This window comes from Cebus imitator, unplaced genomic scaffold, assembly GCF_001604975.1.
Source record: "Cebus imitator isolate Cc_AM_T3 unplaced genomic scaffold, Cebus_imitator-1.0 Scaffold309, whole genome shotgun sequence".
In the NCBI taxonomy this organism is placed as follows: domain Eukaryota; kingdom Metazoa; phylum Chordata; class Mammalia; order Primates; family Cebidae; genus Cebus; species Cebus imitator.
In genome coordinates, this window is record NW_016107624.1 from 1,965,432 (window position 1) to 1,984,195 (window position 18,764).

The 18,764-nt window shown below is 55.7% G+C and overlaps 1 protein-coding gene across 12 annotated transcripts in view; it reads left to right on the forward strand.

The window, feature by feature from the left end:
* Positions 1-18,431, forward strand: part of LOC108285860 (DAB2 interacting protein) — a 213,462-nt gene extending 195,031 nt beyond the window's left edge. For 7 of the 12 annotated variants that reach the window (XM_017503329.2, XM_037729521.1, XM_037729524.1 and 4 more), the window contains 7 exons: positions 1,255-1,456; positions 3,393-3,571; positions 5,508-6,396; positions 7,180-7,332; positions 9,221-9,414; positions 14,378-14,465; positions 15,244-18,431. In XM_017503329.2, the coding sequence (XP_017358818.1) occupies positions 1,255-1,456; positions 3,393-3,571; positions 5,508-6,396; positions 7,180-7,332; positions 9,221-9,414; positions 14,378-14,465; positions 15,244-15,411 (1,873 nt within the window). In that variant the 3' untranslated portion in view covers positions 15,412-18,431. The remainder of the gene's footprint in view (positions 1-1,254; positions 1,457-3,392; positions 3,572-5,507; positions 6,397-7,179; positions 7,333-9,220; positions 9,415-14,377; positions 14,466-15,243) is intronic. The other 5 variants (XM_017503334.2, XM_017503331.1, XM_017503332.1 and 2 more) reach the window with 4 other exon arrangements.
* The last annotated feature ends 333 nt before the right edge of the window (positions 18,432-18,764 follow it).

The following is an 18,764-nucleotide window of genomic DNA, read 5'->3' on the forward strand; positions in this document are numbered from 1 at the left end:
TTTGCTAATAAAGCACTATTGGTGTTTTCGGCTGCATCCTTAGAACAAGCAGGTGGAAGTGGAAGGGCTGGGTCATCTCACTGTTGTTCATTCTCAAAGCGTGGATTGAGCCCCATCTTGGGGCCCTCTGTGTGCTGGGCTCTGACGGTACCAAGATGAATCAGCCCTGGTGGTGTTCGGCACTTCAACCAGGGAGAGGTGTGGAATAAGCAGGAGAGCAGTGACAGACATACACGAGCCTCTTAGGAGGGCCCTCAGCTTGTTGGGAGAGGAGACAGGAAAGCCTCCAAGGTGAAATGATCCCCCAACTGCATGTCAGGGTGACACATTCATTATCTCAAGGAAGAGGAGCAGAGGCCAGGCATGCCAGGGAGGGCCGTGCACTGTGCCGGGTCAAGAGGAGCCGGCCATGAGACCTAAGAGGACAGCAGGGACCTGAAGGCCAGACAGGGCAGTGGGAGCCACCAGATGGTTTTAAACAAGGGAGAGAATGGCCTTCATCTGTTCTGGATTCTGAAAAGCTCACCCTGACAGCAGTGGGCAGATGGGCTGGAAGGAGCAGGATGGTAGCCAGGAGACCTGAGCGGAGAGCACAGCCGTGGTTCCAGCAACAATAGCAGAAAATTCACAGGGAGGTGAGGTGGTGCGGGAGGTGATGGCTGCAAGGGACAAGGTTAGGGGTGATTAGAGGCAAAATCAGTGGGCTTGCCATTTGGGAACAAGGAAGAGGGGGGAGTTGACAACTGGCAGGTTCTGGCTCAGTATCTCTGTGGGTAGTGGGGTCTCCACTTAGGGTAGGGAGCTCAGGAGGAGGGCATGGGTTTGGGTGATGGTGATGACTTCAGGTGTGGCCAGGCCGAGTAGGAGGGACTCCCAGGGGAGGTGCCTGAGGATATATTAATATATGTCTGAAAGCTCATTGGGAGACCTGGGTTGAGCATGGATTTGCGCATCATCTGCACACCAGGTCAGTGAAACTTGGAGGAAAAGCGGAAGGACACTGTTAACAGGCAGTGTTTGGGGAACACGGAACATTCCAGGTCCTGAGAGAAAAGCTTTAGAAGAGGGTCGCTGGACTTGCCAAGAGCAAGGAGGGCCCTGGTGACCTGGGTCAGAGCAGATAAGCTGACTTGGGGAGTGAGTGGGGTGGGAGCTGGCTATAGTGGGTCAAGTGGTGGTGGTGTCTCAGCGGAGGGACCTCTTGGGCAGGGCCTGCCTGGGCCTGGAGTGCTCACCCAGCTGCCCTCTCTCCAGATTCGGCAGCAAGGAAGAGTACATGTCCTTCATGAACCAGTTCCTAGAGCATGAGTGGACCAACATGCAGCGCTTCCTGCTGGAGATCTCCAACCCTGAGACCCTCTCCAATACTGCCGGCTTTGAGGGCTACATCGACCTGGGCCGCGAACTCTCCAGCCTGCACTCACTGCTCTGGGAGGCTGTCAGCCAGCTGGAGCAGGTGCCTGTCGCCGTGGGGCGGAGGTGGGGCCAAAAGCTGCCATTGGGCTTATAATATTCCCTCTTCCAGAGTAACCGTGGAGGGCAGAGAGTTCGCCCTTGTGGCACAATCAGGAGCTGACTGGGTACCAGGAGCCCAGGGCTCTGGCCCAGGTCCTGTCAGAACACACTGGGGATCTGTGAGCCCCATTTTCTCTGAGAGCAAATGCTGTGTTCACTCAGCAGCATCTGCCAAGGCAGCCCCACTCAGGGTACTGGGGACTGGGGCGTGCGCCATGCCCCGTGCACTCAGTTTAGTGGACAAGCTCCACTGTGCTGCTTGCTGGAGCGTGTGAGAAATGGAATCAGATATGAATCCACCTGTTTGAGGAAGATGACTCAGGACCCTGTACCCCCACTTGTCCAGCAGGAAGCTGGAAACTTTTCTAGGATTGCCCTTGACCATCAATTGACAAGGTTACTCCCCAGACACCTCTGACACTGCTGCAGTCACCTGAAGTGAGCCCTCCCTAGCCCGAGACTTCACTGACCCCCAGCCTCAGCTCACACAGTGAGCAATAGTTCTTGGATTTTAGGGCTGGGTCTGCCAGGAACTACTTCCTGAATATCTGTTGCTTTCTAGGGCTCCAGGGGACCACCTTACTTTTGTAAAGTGCTGAAACTGGCCTGGCAGGCCCTTCATGCCTCCTGGTCCCATTCCCTAGAGGTGACCGCTCAGAGCACTGGTATGCAGCCTTCTGGTCGCAGTCTGTGCATGTGTAAGCACACACTCATGCAAGCGTACACACAGAGCTCTTTCCCTTTTTCAGTTTGTTTTAAAGCGAGAACTTACTGTGCATTTCCTCCTGACTCTATCGTGGGCCTCCTTGCATTGTCAGTGCAGTCTGTACCACTGCTGGGGGCTTTTTAATGATTGCATCATATGCTGAAATGCTGTTTATTTCACCAGTCCCCTATTGATGGACGCTTAGGTTAGTCCTGACTGTTCACTAGAAATAGGTGCTGTTGCAGAGGCCATCATTTTTGCTCATTTGTATCCACTTGCCTTTGGCCGTGAGAGACACAGGAAGGAGAAGTGGAAATGAGGGCTGTGACCCTCCCTTCCACCAGTTCCAGTCCCTGCACTGTAGCCAGCGCCAGTCACTGTCACTGCCACCACTTACCATGCCCCTGTGCTGTCCACATATCTGCACAACCAGGCAGGTGGTCGGTATTGTCACCGCAGTGACAGGTTGCAACAGGGTTTTGAAACAAAACTGTTTGCCCCTCAAGTGTGTGCTCTGTTGCCTGCATGAGTTTTCACACTTTGTTTTTTGCACAGATACTTCCGTGGAAGCTTGTGCGTACATAGTAAAAGCAGCGTCCCCACAGCCTAGCATCCACAGCCCCTCAAGTCCTCTAAAGTGTGCTAACAAGGTTGAGATGGGCTCAGGCACTGCCTTCTGCCTGACCAGCACCTGGGGCTGTCATCTTCAGATGGCTGTGTGCCTGGACCATCTCCACTGGGGCTCAGGTGCAAAAGTGTGTCAAGCCCCAGCCCAGCCCATTGAGTAGGTGATGTGAGAGGGGCTGTCACAGAAGCCTCTGGATGGAGAGGTGGAGGTGTGGAAAAGCAGGGATTCCACGTATGTGTTCCTCTCTTCAGAGACAGCAGGGCAGGGCGAACTGAAGGAGAGGCTTACGCTAGGTCAGCATCTCCCCTTGTGGGCCTCCTACTCCTGCCCCAGAAATACCTGGGAGCTGGCAAAAAATGTAGATGTACAGATTTCTGGGCTCACCGCCCTCCCAGACCCACCGGCTCTGACTGGCGGTGGGGGGGTGGGGATGTGCACTCCTGACAGGCTCTGCGGTGGTTTTGAGTCACAGTGGCTGCAGCAGGCATAGCCTGCCCATGTGGCCCCAGGAGGTCACACCTGCCTCTTGCTGTGCCTTTGCAGAGCATAGTATCTAAACTAGGACCCCTGCCTCGGATCCTGAGGGACGTCCACACAGCACTGAGCACCCCAGGCAGTGGGCAGCTCCCAGGGACCAATGACCTGGCCTCCACACCGGGCTCTGGCAACAGCAGCATCTCAGCTGGGCTGCAGAAGATGGTGATCGAGAATGATCTTTCTGGGTAAGAGCTATCAGGCATGTTGGGTGTGGTGGGTGCACGTGCAGAATAGGCATGGCCCATCTGTAATCTCAGATGGGGAAGAGGATGCCTACATAGTGTTTATAAAACAAGCCTGGCAAGACTTGAGTTGTGCAGGTCCTAAGTGGTGAACCTCCATTTGGAAAAAATCAGGGAAGCCTTCCTGGAGGAGGTAATGCTATAGGGTCTTTTTGTTGTTGTTGTTGTTGTTTTTAATGTTTTAGGAAAAGTAGCATTTCCATTGGTGGAAGAGGCATTCTAGGTAGAGGGACAATCACAAGCAAAGACATGATGTGTCAAAGAATAATTACTGGTTCCAAATACCCCCAGCATTTCCAGATCGCTTGATGTTTGTTAGAAAAACAGATGTTCCCGGTATTTCCTGGACCTGAGTCAGCATCTCCAGAAGTGGTGTTTAGCTGGGGGTGTTTTCAATAGGAGTTCAGTGACTCTGCCGGGCTTTGAGGCTGGGAACCCCAGAGAACATCAAGTGATGCTGAGACCCAGTCCTGGGATCTGGTCTGCCTAAATAAGACACACACAGCAGAGTGGGAAGCAAAACATTAAAAGTGTTTAAGTCAAAATGGGGACATTTTCAGTTCATGTTGAAGCATTTCTGTTCCACTCTATCTCTCGCCTCTCCTGCCAGAGATCCTTCTTAGCTCAGCGTGTGAGGCCGAGGCTGCAGCAGCAGAGTTGGGAGTGTGATCTCCGTGAGGCGGTGGCAGGGCAGTTTTAAGCAGGAGAGGGTGCTGAGATCAAGAAGCTGCTGAGATCGGGAACCTGGGGTTGGGGGAGCCCACAAGGGGCCAGAGATGCAGGCCCACTGAGTCTTGCGTTGGGTCTGTTCAGTGAATGTGCCAAGCGAGGCCAAGTAGAGCCACGTGCCAAGGGTTTGAGGGGTGGGGTGGGCACAGCCCTTGAGAGGCTGAGAGGTGGCCAGGCCCATCAGTTGTGAGGAGACTGACCTGGTGTGTGGCCTGGGCAGGCAGGCCCCTGCTGCTCTCCGTCTCTCCCAGCTCATGTACTGCTCTAGCCAGCTCCCACTGCCCACGAGCACTGCAGCCCTGAGTGGCTACGACTGTCCATCTCCGGGAGGGGCGCTTCCTCTCCATCTGAGGCGAAGCCAACCCATTCACCATTCCAAGCCGTATCCAGCCCCCCAAGTCCTCACTGCCTCCAGTCCCCCCTCCCACATTCTTCTCTCCAAAGCCCCCCAGGGCCCCCACCACAGTTATGCTTTCTTCCAAGGAGCCGGCTTCTAGGGAGGGGCCAGGGAGAGGCCAGAGAAAAGCCTAGAGTGAGGAAGAGGCCAGGACAAGTGCAGCCCTCCCCCAAGCCATGCTCTCCACAGAGCCTGCTCTCATTCCTTGTTTTTGCCAGGAACTCCAGCCCCCGCCTGCCAGTCAAACAAGGGAGCGGCAGCAGGAGGCTGGGCAAGAGGAGGTTTCTCCGGGCTCCCACTTTAGTTACCATTCTGATGAGGAACAAGAGGGAAGAGGCATAGGGAACCCAGTGGCTCTGAAGTTGGAGTTCTCAATGCAGGATCCGTGGATAGTAGAGAGCCACTGAGCTGTGGCCTAGGGCTTAGCTAAGGAGGAGTTTTCCAGAGCAGCCCAGGCCTCAGCACCCATTGTCCCAAGATGCAGCTGAGCAGAGAAAGGGTCTGCCAGGCAGCGCGGCCTGAAATGTGCAGTGCTGGCCCCTAGAGAAGAGGTTCTGTGCAGGAGCAGCCGCCTCAGCCTCTGGTCCCTGGACTCTCCCACTCCTGCCACCCAAGCGCATCCACCTCCCCAGCGCCGGCTCGGGCTGCCAGGCCCCAGCAGGTTGGCGGGTGCTGTGGGTTTGGACCCGCCGTGGCTGCACTCACAGTTCTTCTTTTCCCCTTCTTTCCCTGTGTGTGCTTGTCTCCCTGCAGTCTGATAGATTTCACCCGGTTACCGTCTCCAACCCCCGAAAACAAGGACTTGTTTTTTGTCACAAGGTCCTCCGGGGTCCAGCCCTCACCTGCCCGCAGCTCGAGTTACTCGGAAGCCAACGAGCCTGATCTTCAGATGGCCAACGGTGGCAAGAGCCTCTCCATGGTGGACCTCCAGGACACCCGCGCGCTGGACGGGGAGGCAGGCTCCCCGGTGGGCCCCGACGTCCTCCCCACAGATGGGCAGGCACCTGCAGCTCAGCTGGTGGCTGGGTGGCCAGCCCGGGCAACCCCGGTGAGCCTGGCAGGGCTGGCCACAGTGCGGCGGGCAGGCCAGACACCAACCACACCAGGCACCTCCGAGGGCGCGCCAGGCCGGCCCCAGCTGTTGGCACCGCTCTCCTTCCAGAACCCTGTGTACCAGATGGCGGCTGGCCTGCCGCTGTCGCCCCGTGGCCTTGGCGACTCAGGCTCTGAGGGCCACAGCTCCCTGAGCTCACACAGCAACAGCGAAGAGCTGGCAGCTGCTGCCAAGCTGGGAAGTTTCAGCGCTGCCGCAGAGGAGCTGGCTCGGCGGCCTGGTGAGCTGGCGCGGCGACAGATGTCACTGACTGAAAAGGGCGGGCAGCCCACGGTGCCACGACAGAACAGTGCCGGCCCCCAGAGGAGGATCGACCAGCCTCCGCCCCCGCCCCCACCGCCACCTCCTGCCCCCCGCGGCCGGACACCCCCTAACCTGCTGAGCACCCTGCAGTATCCAAGACCCTCAAGCGGAACCCTGGCGTCGGCCTCACCTGATTGGGCGGGCCCCAGTGCCCGGCTGAGGCAGCAGTCCTCTTCCTCCAAGGGGGACAGCCCAGAACTGAAGCCACGGGCAGTGCACAAACAGGTCAGTGCCACTAGTCAGAGGGCAGGGCTGGGCACTCAGGCCCAGTGGGGCTGTCACACCCCATACCATGCTCCTCCTCTCGGTCATTTCACCTCCGCCCGCACCCAGCTGCCATCGCATCCCACCAGCCTGCCACATGCGCCACCCTCTCCCTCCCCCTGGCTCCTACCTGAATCGTGTGAACCAGGGACACTGTGGCCTTAGAGAACTCCAGGCCCCCCTGTCAGTTCCCCTAGGGGCAGGCTGGGGTCAGAGAGAGAGGAGGAGAGTGCGTTCATCTTCAGTTCCAAGCCTGTCGAAGCCCCCACCCAAAGTAGGAGTCGTCCTACCCCACTCTGGTCCCACACTCCCCTCCCAAAATGTTTCCACAGGCTGGACAGGCCTCTGGGGACAACCACCTGGAGGATGGACAGCCCTGTCACCCAATGGCTGCAAGTGGTACCTAGAATGGAGGTGCCTTGGGCTGACCACCCAGCCTGGCCCTGCCCCCCTCTCAGCACAGCCTGCTCCAGCCCCCGCTGTGGCAGGGTCACTCGCTGTCCCTTGGCAACAGAGTGTGGTGCCCAGGACGCCACCTGGGCTGTCGGCTCTGCCTCCAGCTGCCTTCTGAGAGAGAGTGTTCCCAGGTGGGGACTGCCTCAGTAGGCACTCAGTCAGCTGGAGGTCCCCTCCCTTCCCACCATGCCCCAGAGCTGCTTGTCCTTGTGGCTCACCTGGGCCACTCCTGCCCCTCTCCTTGCCCTCCACCTCTCTCCAGCCCCTCACAGCTGTGTTTTATTGTAGGGCCCTTCACCCGTGAGCCCCAATGCCCTGGACCGCACAGCCGCTTGGCTCTTGACCATGAACGCGCAGTTATTAGAAGACGAGGGCCTGGGCCCAGACCCCCCCCACAGGGATAGGCTAAGGAGTAAGGACGAGCTCAGCCAAGCAGAAAAGGTAAAGCTGGACCCTGGCAGCTTGGGGCAGGGCGGGGCTGCCTCCCGGCAGCAGCTGGTAGGAGTCTCTCCCCCAGGTCCTCCAGTAAGGGGTGCTGCTGTCCTTGTGAAGGGTCCATCCTCCCTGAGCCCCTGTTCCCCGTGAGGGCAGCAGTCAGTGGGGTCTGGAAGAAAAGCAATAAGAGGGATGGATTAGCAGCTTAGACCTGAGTCTTCCCATCTGCAGATTGGAATCACCAGGGAATTGTCTTCAATCCATACTCCTGGGACCTCTGGGAAGGCTCCTCAGCCCGGGAAACCGAGGCAGCTGAGCTTCTAAGGACCTGGGGCTTGAGGGCTGAGGGTGCCTAAGAGGTATATAGAGTCCCTCTGAGGGAGCCTAGTACCTGAGGAGGTAGAGACATGGGTCCCCAAGATGGGTGGGAGAGCGACCCCAGCCCGGCCCCAGGGGCTTGTGCCTGCCCACAGCCTGGCTCTTCTCCACTCTGGTCTCCACCAGGGCCTGGGAAAGGAACAGCAGTTACCAGCATGGGGGGGTGGGGTCAGGCTGCCATTGAGATGTTTTCTTCCCCTGGGAAAAGAATCTTTTCTAAAAATCAAAGTCCCATTCTGCCACACACATCTAGCATCTGCCAGGGCGGGGGGATGCTTCGTTGGTCTCCCAAGCCTTCCAGCTGTGGCACCTGCTCTGGATCCAGGGGTAGATTTTGTTTCCTGCTGGGGCCACAGTCCAGGTAGACGGAGGAACCAGTGCAGGCCCCTGAATGGCAGGCGCTTCTTCACCCCCCTCTGGATGCTGTCGCCCCTTCAGACCCCAGGAAAGCGTGTGGCAGCCTCTCGAGCAAGGGTGTTGGGGTCAGAACGGCAGAACTCCTCCTCCCCGGCCTCAGGCAAGGCCCATCTCCATGCTGCATCCTGCCTCTGCCGCCATCCCTGGTCTGCTACATCCACCTGCTTTCACCATAGTTACATGAAGGGGGAGCAGGGGACAGGGGACAGAGAACACAGGGCTCCCAGAGCCAGAGTTTGGCTGGGGAGGGAGGAGGCCTGGCGTCACTCCAGGCTCCTTGTGTCCCTGTGTCCTCATGACATCTGGCCCCGCTCGATCCCGGTGTTGGCCTTGCCTCCCTCGGCACAGAGCACCTGGCTCCTCTGTGCAGCCACACTGCTTCCCAGCCTCATCCACAACCCTGCTCCGCCCTGATGGCTGGGGTCTGTGCTGGGCTGAGGTGGATCCAGAGCCTGGACCACCTGCCTTTCAATTCTTTCCTCGTTTCTTCATGCCACTGCCACCCCCTGGCTTTAGATTCAAACAGAGGCTGGGAAGCTGGGATCTTACCCTGCTGGTCAGTTGCTCTTCATGTGACATGGTCACCTTGTCTGGGCCTCAGTTTCCCCTCCTGCAGAGCTCCCACTCTCAGGGTGCTGTCACATGTCTTTCATATATCCAAAGGTTCTTTAACCTTTGTCATAAAAAGCTCAAAGCCCTAGTTACACCCTCACTCCTGGGATTTGGGTTTGAGTCTTCATCCCTGCTGTAGCCATACAGGTCAGGCTGGGAGCTTGGAGTGGAGACCCCTGGGTGGGGCACAGGCACGCATCTTGCTGCAGCTCCTGCTGGCAGGGCTCCTTGGGCGTCTCGTTGCTGTGTGAAGTGGGCAGGTCACAGTCACTGGGGCCTTCCGAGTGGGGCTCCCTCCTACCTTTCCTCCCACTCGGGTTGACAAGGCTGTGCTCTCTGTGTCCTGGGTGCTGTGTGAAGTGGGCGGGTCACAGTCACGGGGGGCTTCCGAATGGGGCTCCCTCCTACCTTTCCTCCCACTCGGGTTGACAAGGCTGTGCTCTCTGTGTCCTGGGTGCTGTGCCCGTGGATGCTGCCCCTCTGGCAGGACCTGGCGGTGCTGCAGGACAAGCTGCGAATCTCCACCAAGAAGCTGGAGGAGTATGAGACCCTGTTCAAGTGCCAGGAGGAGACCACACAGAAGCTGGTGCTGGAGTACCAGGCACGGCTGGAGGAGGGCGAGGAGCGGCTGCGGCGGCAGCAGGAGGACAAGGATATCCAGATGAAGGGCATCATCAGCAGGTGGGGCCCACACCTGCCTGGCCTGGACACAGGCACAGACAGGGCAGCCATCGCTGCCTTCAAGGAGGCCCCTGGTGGGGGTGAGCATCTGAAGGATGAGCTGAGAGTGCATTGAGGAGGGAAGAGAGTGGCTGGGCAGTGGGAGCAGCGTGAGCACAGACCTGGAGGCAGGAGGTGGCCTGGAGGGTGAGCAGCCCGCACAGAATGCAGAGCTGGGGATGAGGCTGGACCAGTCATGGCTGGGTCCTGATGAGCCTGAGCCCCTGCAAGAAGCTACACCATCTAGTAAGCACTCTCAGGGGTGTTGAGAAGCTGGATTAGGAGGTACCAGGAAAGACAGGACCCAATACAGGGTAAGAAAAGTGGGAATGAGCATCAGTTATGTATAGTAAGCGAAGGTGGAAGACACAGCATAGCCCCCAGATTCCTCCAAAGAGTGTCTGAGTGTGGGCCTATCAGGGTGCCAGTTACTTAGCTGGGAACTGTTGAGAGGAGTGGTTTGAGTGGGGGATGCTGCCAGTCTTGATATGCTGAGTTTTAAGGGGCCTGGGTTATCGGGGGAAGGGCTTCAGAGGGACATCTGGTTTTAATGCTGACTCTCATCTTTATTGAAGGTTTATGTCAGGCCCCATGTTGACGCCTCCATCTCTCTGTCTCTGCCTATGGGTAGGGCATCCCTACGCCAGGCAGAGTGCAGTCAACCCACAGGGTCCCAGTCATGGAGCTTAGTAATACCAGGTGCAGGAGGAGAGACAGTGTGGGTTTATGTCTTGTTTGAATTGGCCTGGTCTAAGACCCCATCAGCTGGACAGACCAAGAAGGTGTGAGAGCCATGAAGGCCTCTGCTCCATGCTTCGTCCATGGCATAAGCCCTTCCCAGATTCCTTCTGTTTAGACCACCTGTTTCTCTGTTCCTTACTGTTGTTTGCTTCATTTACTTGTAGGTTTGTTCATTGTAAAATAGTTAACATGAGTGGAACCAGGGGGACTAGAAACCTGCTGTTCACTTGATCCCTAGCTCTGCTCTTGGCTCACCTGTGTGTGTTTCCAAGAATGGGAAACGCCTTTCAATTTAACTACCTCATCCACGTGTTTATTCTCTGAGGTGTGCATGTTCTGAATTCAGAGGCTTGCTTAACACGTTTATTTCTACTAATCAATCCTGGTATATTTCCTCCGTAATACAAGTGTCAGGTAGATAGTGTTCAAGTATTCTGTATCCTTACTGGCTTTTCTGTTTCTCCTTTCATTTCAACTGGTGTTTGCTTTATGTACGCTGAAACTATTCTTAGGTGCGTACACATTTAGGCTCCTTACGTACTGTTGTTGAAGTAATTTCTTTGTCATTATAAAATCACCTTCTTTATCCCTTAGAATATTCTTTGCTCTGAAATCTCCCTTGTCTGATATAAAATAGCCGCCCCAACTTCCTTTTGATTCATGTTAGTATGGTATATCTTTTTTCATCCTTATGCCTTTAACTCATTGTCTTAGTCCATTCAGGCTGCTACAAGAAGAACCCTAGACTGGGTAATTTATAAACAACACAAAGTGTATTGCCCTCAGTTCTGAAGTCTAACATCAAGATGCCAGCAGATTCAGTGTATAGTGAGGACTCTCTGCGTCATATTTGAGCGTGCTGTTGCTGTGTTCTCACTTTGCGGAAGGTGTGAACAAGCTCCCTTGGGCCCCTTCTGTAACATGAAAGCACTGATCCCATTTTTGAAGGCAAAGTCCACATGATGTAATCACCTCTCAAAAACCCTGTCTATTAAGATAATCACCTTAGGGGTTAAGTGTCAGCATATGAATGTAGAGGGTGACGCAAACATTCAGAGCATAGCACCCATCTATATATGAAGTGAGTTTGTTTTACAGGCACCATACTATTGGATCTTGATTTTGTCTAAATGGTTCTGCCTTTAATTGGAGTGTTTTGACAATTTACATTTAATGTAATTATTGATATGTTTAAATGTTTGCCTTGTTACCTGTTTGTACCATCTGTTCTTTTTTTCCTGCCTTCTTTTGGACTGAGTATTTTTTTTATGTTTCCCTTTCGTCTCCTATTGACTTATTAGCTATATCTCTTTGTCGCTCTAGGGCAGGGATTGGCAAACTTTCTGTAAAGGAGCAGATCAAAACTATTTTAGGCCTTGTAGGCCATATGTCTCTATTGCAACTGTTCAACTCTGCTGTTATAGCAGAACTCTTTGTGTGAGGTGGCCATTTACAAAAACAGGCAAAGGTCCAGATTTGGCCCTTAGCCTGAGGCTGTAATGACAGGGGGTCTGTCATTGTCTTTGTTCCTCTGTACTTTATGTTATCTGTTTTTCCTGGCTATTTATAAGATACTTTTCCCCCACTTAATCTCTGGTTATCAGTAGTTTGATTGTGATGTTCATCGGTGTAGTTTTCTTCTGGTTTCTTGGGTCCTGGATTTGGATGTCTGCAGTCCCACCTTCTCCCTGTCTTCCTCTGGGATTCCTAGCACACGTGTGTTAGGCTGACTCATATTGTCCGTATCTCACTGATGCTCTGTTGTTTTCTTTCTTCATTTTTTTCCTGGTTTTTTTTTGTCTTTGGTAGTTTCTGTGACTATGTCTTCAAGTTTGCTAATTATTTCTTCTTCAGTGTGTAAACTGCTGTTAATCTGATCTAGTATTTTTTTCACTGCAGATAATTATATTTTTTCACCTCTCAGAATTTCATTTTGCTTTAAATTCCATCTGTTTTAATTCTCATTGTGCTTTTACTTCTATTTTCTGAAACGTAGAGTATATTATACTATTTTATGAAACCTGTAGAATGTATATATAATACTTTGTTGTTTTCATGTCCTTGTCTAATTCTATCCTCTGTGACATTTGAGTCTGCTTTTACTGATTAATTTTCCTCTTGCTTATGAATGTTTCTACTTCTCTGTGTATTTGGTAATTTTTGGTTGGATGTCAGGCATTGTGAATCTTAGGTGCTAGATGTTTTTGTGTTCCTTTTAATCGTTTTTTGGGGCTTTGTTCTAGGAGACACTGAGGTTACTCGGAATCAGTTTAATCCTCTCGGGATTTCCTTTTAAGCTTTCTTAGGCTGCGTCCTGCAGACACTTAGTCTCAGCCTAACGTGGCCCTGCTGGTGAGGTGGTTTCCTTCTGCGGAAAGTGTTATTCCCAGTGTTATTGTGTCACTCCACTCTCGCTGGTACAACGTGAGCTGCTTCTGGGATCGTTTTGTGTACTCCTCTCTAATGGTTCTTGCCTCGCCTGGTAATTTCTCATCTGCATGCAGATATTGTCAGAGACACAAGGGGAACCCCAGTTGGGAGCTGTGTGGAGTTTCTCTCTGCCTGTTCCTCCTCTCTGGCTGTCTGCCCTGCAAATCCCACACCTTGACCTTCCCGACCTTGCTGACTCCTCAGCTCAGTGAGGCTGCCGACTCCACCTTCCCTCTGCTTCCAGGCCATTCACTGGGCTCACCTCGTTGGTTTTTCTTCTCTTAGAAATTATTGTACTGCATTGCCTGTATTGTGTCCAGTTTTCTAGTTTGTTTGTTTGTTTGTTTGTTTGTTTTTCCGGTTTTTATTAAAGAGATGGGGTCTCGCCATGTACCCAGGGTGGCCTCTAACTCCCAGCCTCAAGTGATCCTCCCTCCTTGGCCTTCCAATGTGCTGAGATTATAGGTGTGAGCCACCATGCCCGGCCCTGTTTGTTTTTAAGACAAGAGGGTAAATACAATCTCCTTCCAATCTAATTTTCCTTAACAAAACTAATACCCTCCCCCACCCCCAACACAGGCTTTTCTCAGAGTGGTACCTTCCTGTACTGGGGAACCTGCTCCGGAGGGTCCCCCCGCCTCCGCTCCTCCTGGTCAGTGCTTCCTGAACTGCTGGCCAGCTGCCCCCATTACAGTCCCATGCAGAACCAGCCCCGCCACTGTGGCTCCCCGTGCGCCTGCTGTGCGTGGGCCGGTGCTTGCCCAGTGTGCGGCGGCTGCTGTGGGCTGGAGGAGTCATGAGGGCAGGGATGGAGAGAAGGCTTGGGAGTGGACGGGCTCATCCGAGAGGAGAGGAGTGCGCAGAGCGGGGAGAAGGGAGGCTGAGGCCAGTGCCCTGTGGCACCCCTGTGTCCACAGCAGACAGGACAAGGCATCTGGGAGACAGGCAGACCCAGATGGAGTCCCAAAACCAAAGGAGACTGGGAAGGTGGGAGTGCCCAGTAGCGGGAGTATCTCAGGAACCAGCCAGGTGGTGCCAGGAGGACTCACAGGGAGGGAGCAGCAGGGCGGAGCCAGCCTCCTGCCCACTGAGCGTCTTCAGGTGGGTCCTCCCAGCCTCTGCCCATTGTCCTGCCTGCACAACTGTTCTTCAGATGTGTCCTTCCGATGTGCAACCCACCCCCCAGCCCACCGTCCAGGAAAGGTCACCATTTCCAGCTTGTTGTTCCAGGGACCTGAACCTTCCGCTAGCGAGGCTGCTGTGTACAGGGTGTAGTTAGTTACTCATTCCTCCTGCCCTGTAGCTCCTTGAGGGAAAGGACTAGAGTTCATTCATCTTGGTACCTCGAGTGCCCTGTGCAGAGCCTGCACAGCTTTGTGAAGATGGCAGGGGCAGGGTGGAGAAAGTTCTAGAGCCTTTCAGGACCTTCGTCTTTCTACCACTTGGCTAGCTCTGGGGGTTTTGAAGACCTAACACCCATTCCCGCCCATCTTGGCTCCCGGAAGAACATTGGGAAGGGGCAGCCCAGGGGCTCTGAGGCGTCAGGAGCAGTCGCTGTAGGGTGCCGAGGTGAGGAAGGAGCAGGCCTAGCAGTGTCAGTTGCTGGGAGTCAGCTGGAGGGCCTCTGCCCCAGGCAAGTATGGAGGCAAGTCTGACCCGAGGAAGGGCCCTCCTAGTGTGTTCCCTCTTCCCACACCCTCCCCCCCTCTGCTCCCTCCAGTGCCAGCCTGACTGTCCCTGTCTCTGGCTATAGGTTGATGTCCGTGGAGGAGGAACTGAAGAAGGACCACGCAGAGATGCAAGCAGCTGTGGACTCCAAACAGAAGATCATTGATGCCCAGGTAGGGGCTCTGGCCCTTTGGTCAGCCACAAGAGTTAAAGGGCCTGGGATTAGGAAGGGGTGACTTTAGCCTCTCCATCCTCAGTTATACCTCACTGCAGACACCGAGTGGAATAAGAAACCAGAAACTTCTCTGCCCTGAGAAGCCAGACCTGTGGTCTTAGTGGGCCCCAAGCTTACTAGGACAGACTGTTAAAGGAGAGAGACAGCTTCTCCCCTGCCGGGGCTCCTGGTGGGTATTGTCTTTTACCAGAAGTGCTGACCAAAGAATGGAAGCTACCAGGAGGGAAGTGGGGGTGGGAGTGATGCCGGCTGGTCACAGGGAGCAGTGGGGCTCTCCTTTACAGCTATGGCATTCAAGCTGCACTGAGAGGAGGCATGAGAGGCACTCTGGCCCCAGCCCCCTTTACTCAGGACTGCACCCTTTCCTTTCACTCGCCCAGGAGTAGGCTGGGCCTTGCTCAGACTTGTAAACTGCACAGACCAGGAGCCGTGACCTCTGGTGTGTCACGTGCCACGTGTGAGCAAGGTTGCCTGCTCTAGGGGCCTCAGGCACCCCATAGACGGCACTAGAACTGCTCCGTTCGGGATGAGAAGCAGGTGGCGAGGCTGCGTCCAGGATGCTGCAGAGCCTCTGCTGCCTTCTCCTGCCAGCCGCTCTTAGCCTGGGGCCTGTCTGCCCTCCGCAGCTGCAGGCCTCCCCCTTCCCAGCTCTCCTGATGCTCCCTTGGGCCCAGGAGCCTGTCCCATGACCCACCTTACACCCCCGTTGTCCACAGGAGAAGCGCATTGCCTCGCTGGATGCCGCCAATGCCCGCCTCATGAGCGCCCTGACCCAGCTCAAAGAGAGGTACAGCATGCAAGCCCGTAACGGCATCTCCCCCACCAACCCCACCAAATTGCAGATTACTGAGAACGGCGAGTTCAGAAACAGCAGCAATTGTTAACCTGCCTGAGAGGGAGGAAGCTACCCAAGGAGAGGGGGACTATGTTGGCCAAGGGCAGGGTCTCTGCCGGGGGAGGCACCCACGGTTGCAGCCCCAGTGCGGGTGTCAGGAGGCCGAGCCTCCCCTCCCCGCCGCTGTCCAGGAGGCGGCCACAGAGGGAGCCGCCAGAGACTGAAGCAGCGTGAGGCGAGGTCACCAGCCGCTCCCTGTGGGGTGCAGGCAGAAGAGACTGCACGCTGGGGAGTGGGGGACAGCCTGGTGGGGCAGGGGTCCTGCCAAAAACATGTCTGTCGGTTCCTGAATGTGGTGTGTCCTTGTCCTCCTGGATCTGGCTGAGTGCATGTGTCCCCACACCCGTGCCAGGGAGGGGGCTTCCTGGAGTGGGGATTCAAGGGCTAGGGGCCTACACCTGTGGCTTCCCCTCGCCTCCCTGGGGGACCCAGGACTCCCTGGCAGCCAGGCCCTGTCCTGTGGGATCGGGCACTTGGTGGATGGGTTGGCAGGCAGGAAGACAATGGGGAGGACACAGGGCAGGAGTCCGGTGTCCCCTGCCTGTCTCCATCCGAAGCGCCTGCCACTGCATGCAGCCTATAGGGACCTTCCTGGCTGTGAGGAACTGACGATTCCTACCCACCGACCCCCTTCAAACCTGTCCCAGAGCGCCACCTGCCACCTTCTGCCCTGCCTTAGTTGTATTGCCAGATAGACCCAGTGAGGGCCACGGCTTTTTCTTCTGGGCTCTTGTCCCTGTGGGGAGGACCCACAGCTTCCCACACTTCCCACACAGGCCTAGGCTGATGCTCGAGGGCTTCCGGAAGCCAAAGATCTGGGCTGAGCCAGCCAGATTGCCCTGAGCACTGTATCTGCCTTCTCCTGGGGCCCAGCACACCCAGGCCACAGTGGCCCTGTAGGGAGTGCCACCTCGTGCTCACCCTGAGAGAAAAGGTGATCCTTCCTCTGAGTGATGGTTTAAAAAAAGATTCTAATGCCTGCAGGCCCTGAGAAGGTGGATAACTGTGATTTTTTTTCCTTTCACAGTATGCATTAGAAACAAAAGCCCGCTTGCTCGCTTGCTGGAACGCAGGGGCCTTTTAAGTTGAGCGTGCGCACTGCATGGGAAATAGCGGCCCTGGAGGATGTTAGACTTGCTCCCTCTCCAAGACAGCAGCAGCCTGCACCCGGCCCCGTGTGTGCGGCCGGCCTCCTCCTCACCCTTCCCGGCCCCCAGCCAAGGACCCAGGCGCTGCACACAGGGGAGGGGCGCACCCCACAGCTGGGGCTGGTTTTCCTCAGCTCTAGGCTGTTCTGTAGCTTATCTGCCCCTCCCCCCCCTTTCAAAACAGATGAGCAGGAGCTCGGGTCTCTCTTGGCCCCTGTCTGTTCCCAGCCCCTGCAGATTCCGAGCGCAGGCCCTGGGTAACAAGGGTGGGAGCGGGGCCTTTGCCAGCAGAGCCAGGGCAGGGCGAGCTGCAGGAACCACCTCTCTGCCCCTGCAGCTGGAATGTGCCGCAGAGGCCCCACCTGAAGGGTGGATGTGCTGGAGGGGTGGCCCAGAGCCATACTGCGTCCACCCTGAGCTCGGGGACAGGTGACAGCGGCTGCTCTGGGAAGGAGCTCTTAGATGTAACCTACAATTCAGTTAGGCTGGAGACAGATGCTGCTGGAGGGAGTGCTGGGCCGCCAAGGGCCACAGACCTCAGGAAGATGGGAGGCGGGAGCAGAGGCCCTGCCCCCACCCCTTCCTGCCCCACTCCCCTGTCTTGCCCCCACCCCTGCACCTGCGTGCCTGAGACCAGTGCGGCCACACAGGCAGGGCCTGGCTCCAGTCTCATCCTCCCACTGCCCAGTGAGCCCTGCCCTCCTCCCCCCAATCCCTTCCCACCGCTGCCTCGTAGAGTGACCTCGGACAGAGCCCCCCTTAGCAATACGGGGAGGCTCCCAGGGCCTGGACAGGCGGGCTGAAGGCTGCCCGCTGTGGCCGGTGCCAGCTGCCCTTGAGGGGGTGGGTGAGCTCTCAGGCCGAGAGCCTTATTTACCTAGTGCAAAAACTGTAAAAGTGTACAGACTCTTCACAGATTTTTATCTTAACTGCAAGTCTGCCGATTTTGTAAATGTTCTTGGTGTTTGACTGTAATGTAACTATCTCACCTAATGGTTGTACATATCCTTTGGTCCTGGTGCTGCCGAGGGCTGGCCGGGACTGCTGCTCTCCCAAGGGTTTTTATTTTATTTCTTAATCTAGAGAACAGTATTGGGCAGGAGGAAGAGGCTTGGGGTCTGGGGTTGTGTTTTCCCTGCCTGTGGCATTTATGTGTTGGCGTTGCAGCTGCCATCTGGTTAGGGGCTGCTGGGGTGTCTTCACTGGGCCAGTCAGTGTGGGCTCCTGCCCGGGCCACAGAGAAGTTGACTTCCCGGGAGCTGGGCCCTGCCTGCAGCCAGGGCTGGGGTTACCTGAGGTCCTGGAGGGAAGGATAGTCCCTGCTGAGGAAGAACACAGTCCCGGGGCCACCTGGTCACCAACACTCAGCCTCTGCTGGAGAAAGCCACATCCTTCCCTGCCAGCACAGAGGCCTGACTTTTTTGCTTAACTTCCATGTTCTGGGTGATGGAAACTGCCAAACCTCCTGTCAGCGAGGACTCTTTCGGACTGCCCAGAAAGTGGGGGTGGAGGACCGAGGCTACAGCTCCACATGCCCCGGTCCCCCAGAGCATCTGCCCCCAAGTACACTTCCCCCTGCGCCCCGCCCAACTGCAGGAGCCAGAATTTCCAGGGAAACAGCCCCTCTCTTTTCTACACACTCAGCCACAAAGCCCCCGCATCCCAGCTCCCCTCTTTTGTAAGTATGTGAAAAGGAAAAATGCAGACGTTGGAGTCTGGCTGGAGCTCCTCCCTCCAGCTGTGACTTTTAACTATGTAATAATGTACAGAGGAAGCTGTTGGTGTTCTAAGACTCTGTGTGGCTGTGCAATTTCTGTACATTTGCAATTAGAAATATTAAAGATTTATTTAGCTATTTTAAGCCTGACTCTCGTCTCCATTCAGCTGTATGATGTTACAGGGGTGACTCTGAGTCCAGAGCGGACACTGCCCTTTACCAAGGGGACCCCAGCATCTGGTTCACCCTGGTGGCAGTCATGGGCAGGGGATACCCCTAATGCCAGTGGTAGTGGTCTGGCCAGCTTGGCTCACTGGGTGATCTGGGATTGCCCCTCTCCTCCTCTGGGTTGAGGGGTCTCTGCACCAGGGGGTAGAGCAGATGTCCTCTTAAAGGCTCTCCCCTGGCTCTGCCACGTTTGGAAGTAAAGTCTTCGCCGGTCCCACCACCTCCTGGGAGACAGGGCGGCCCCAGCAC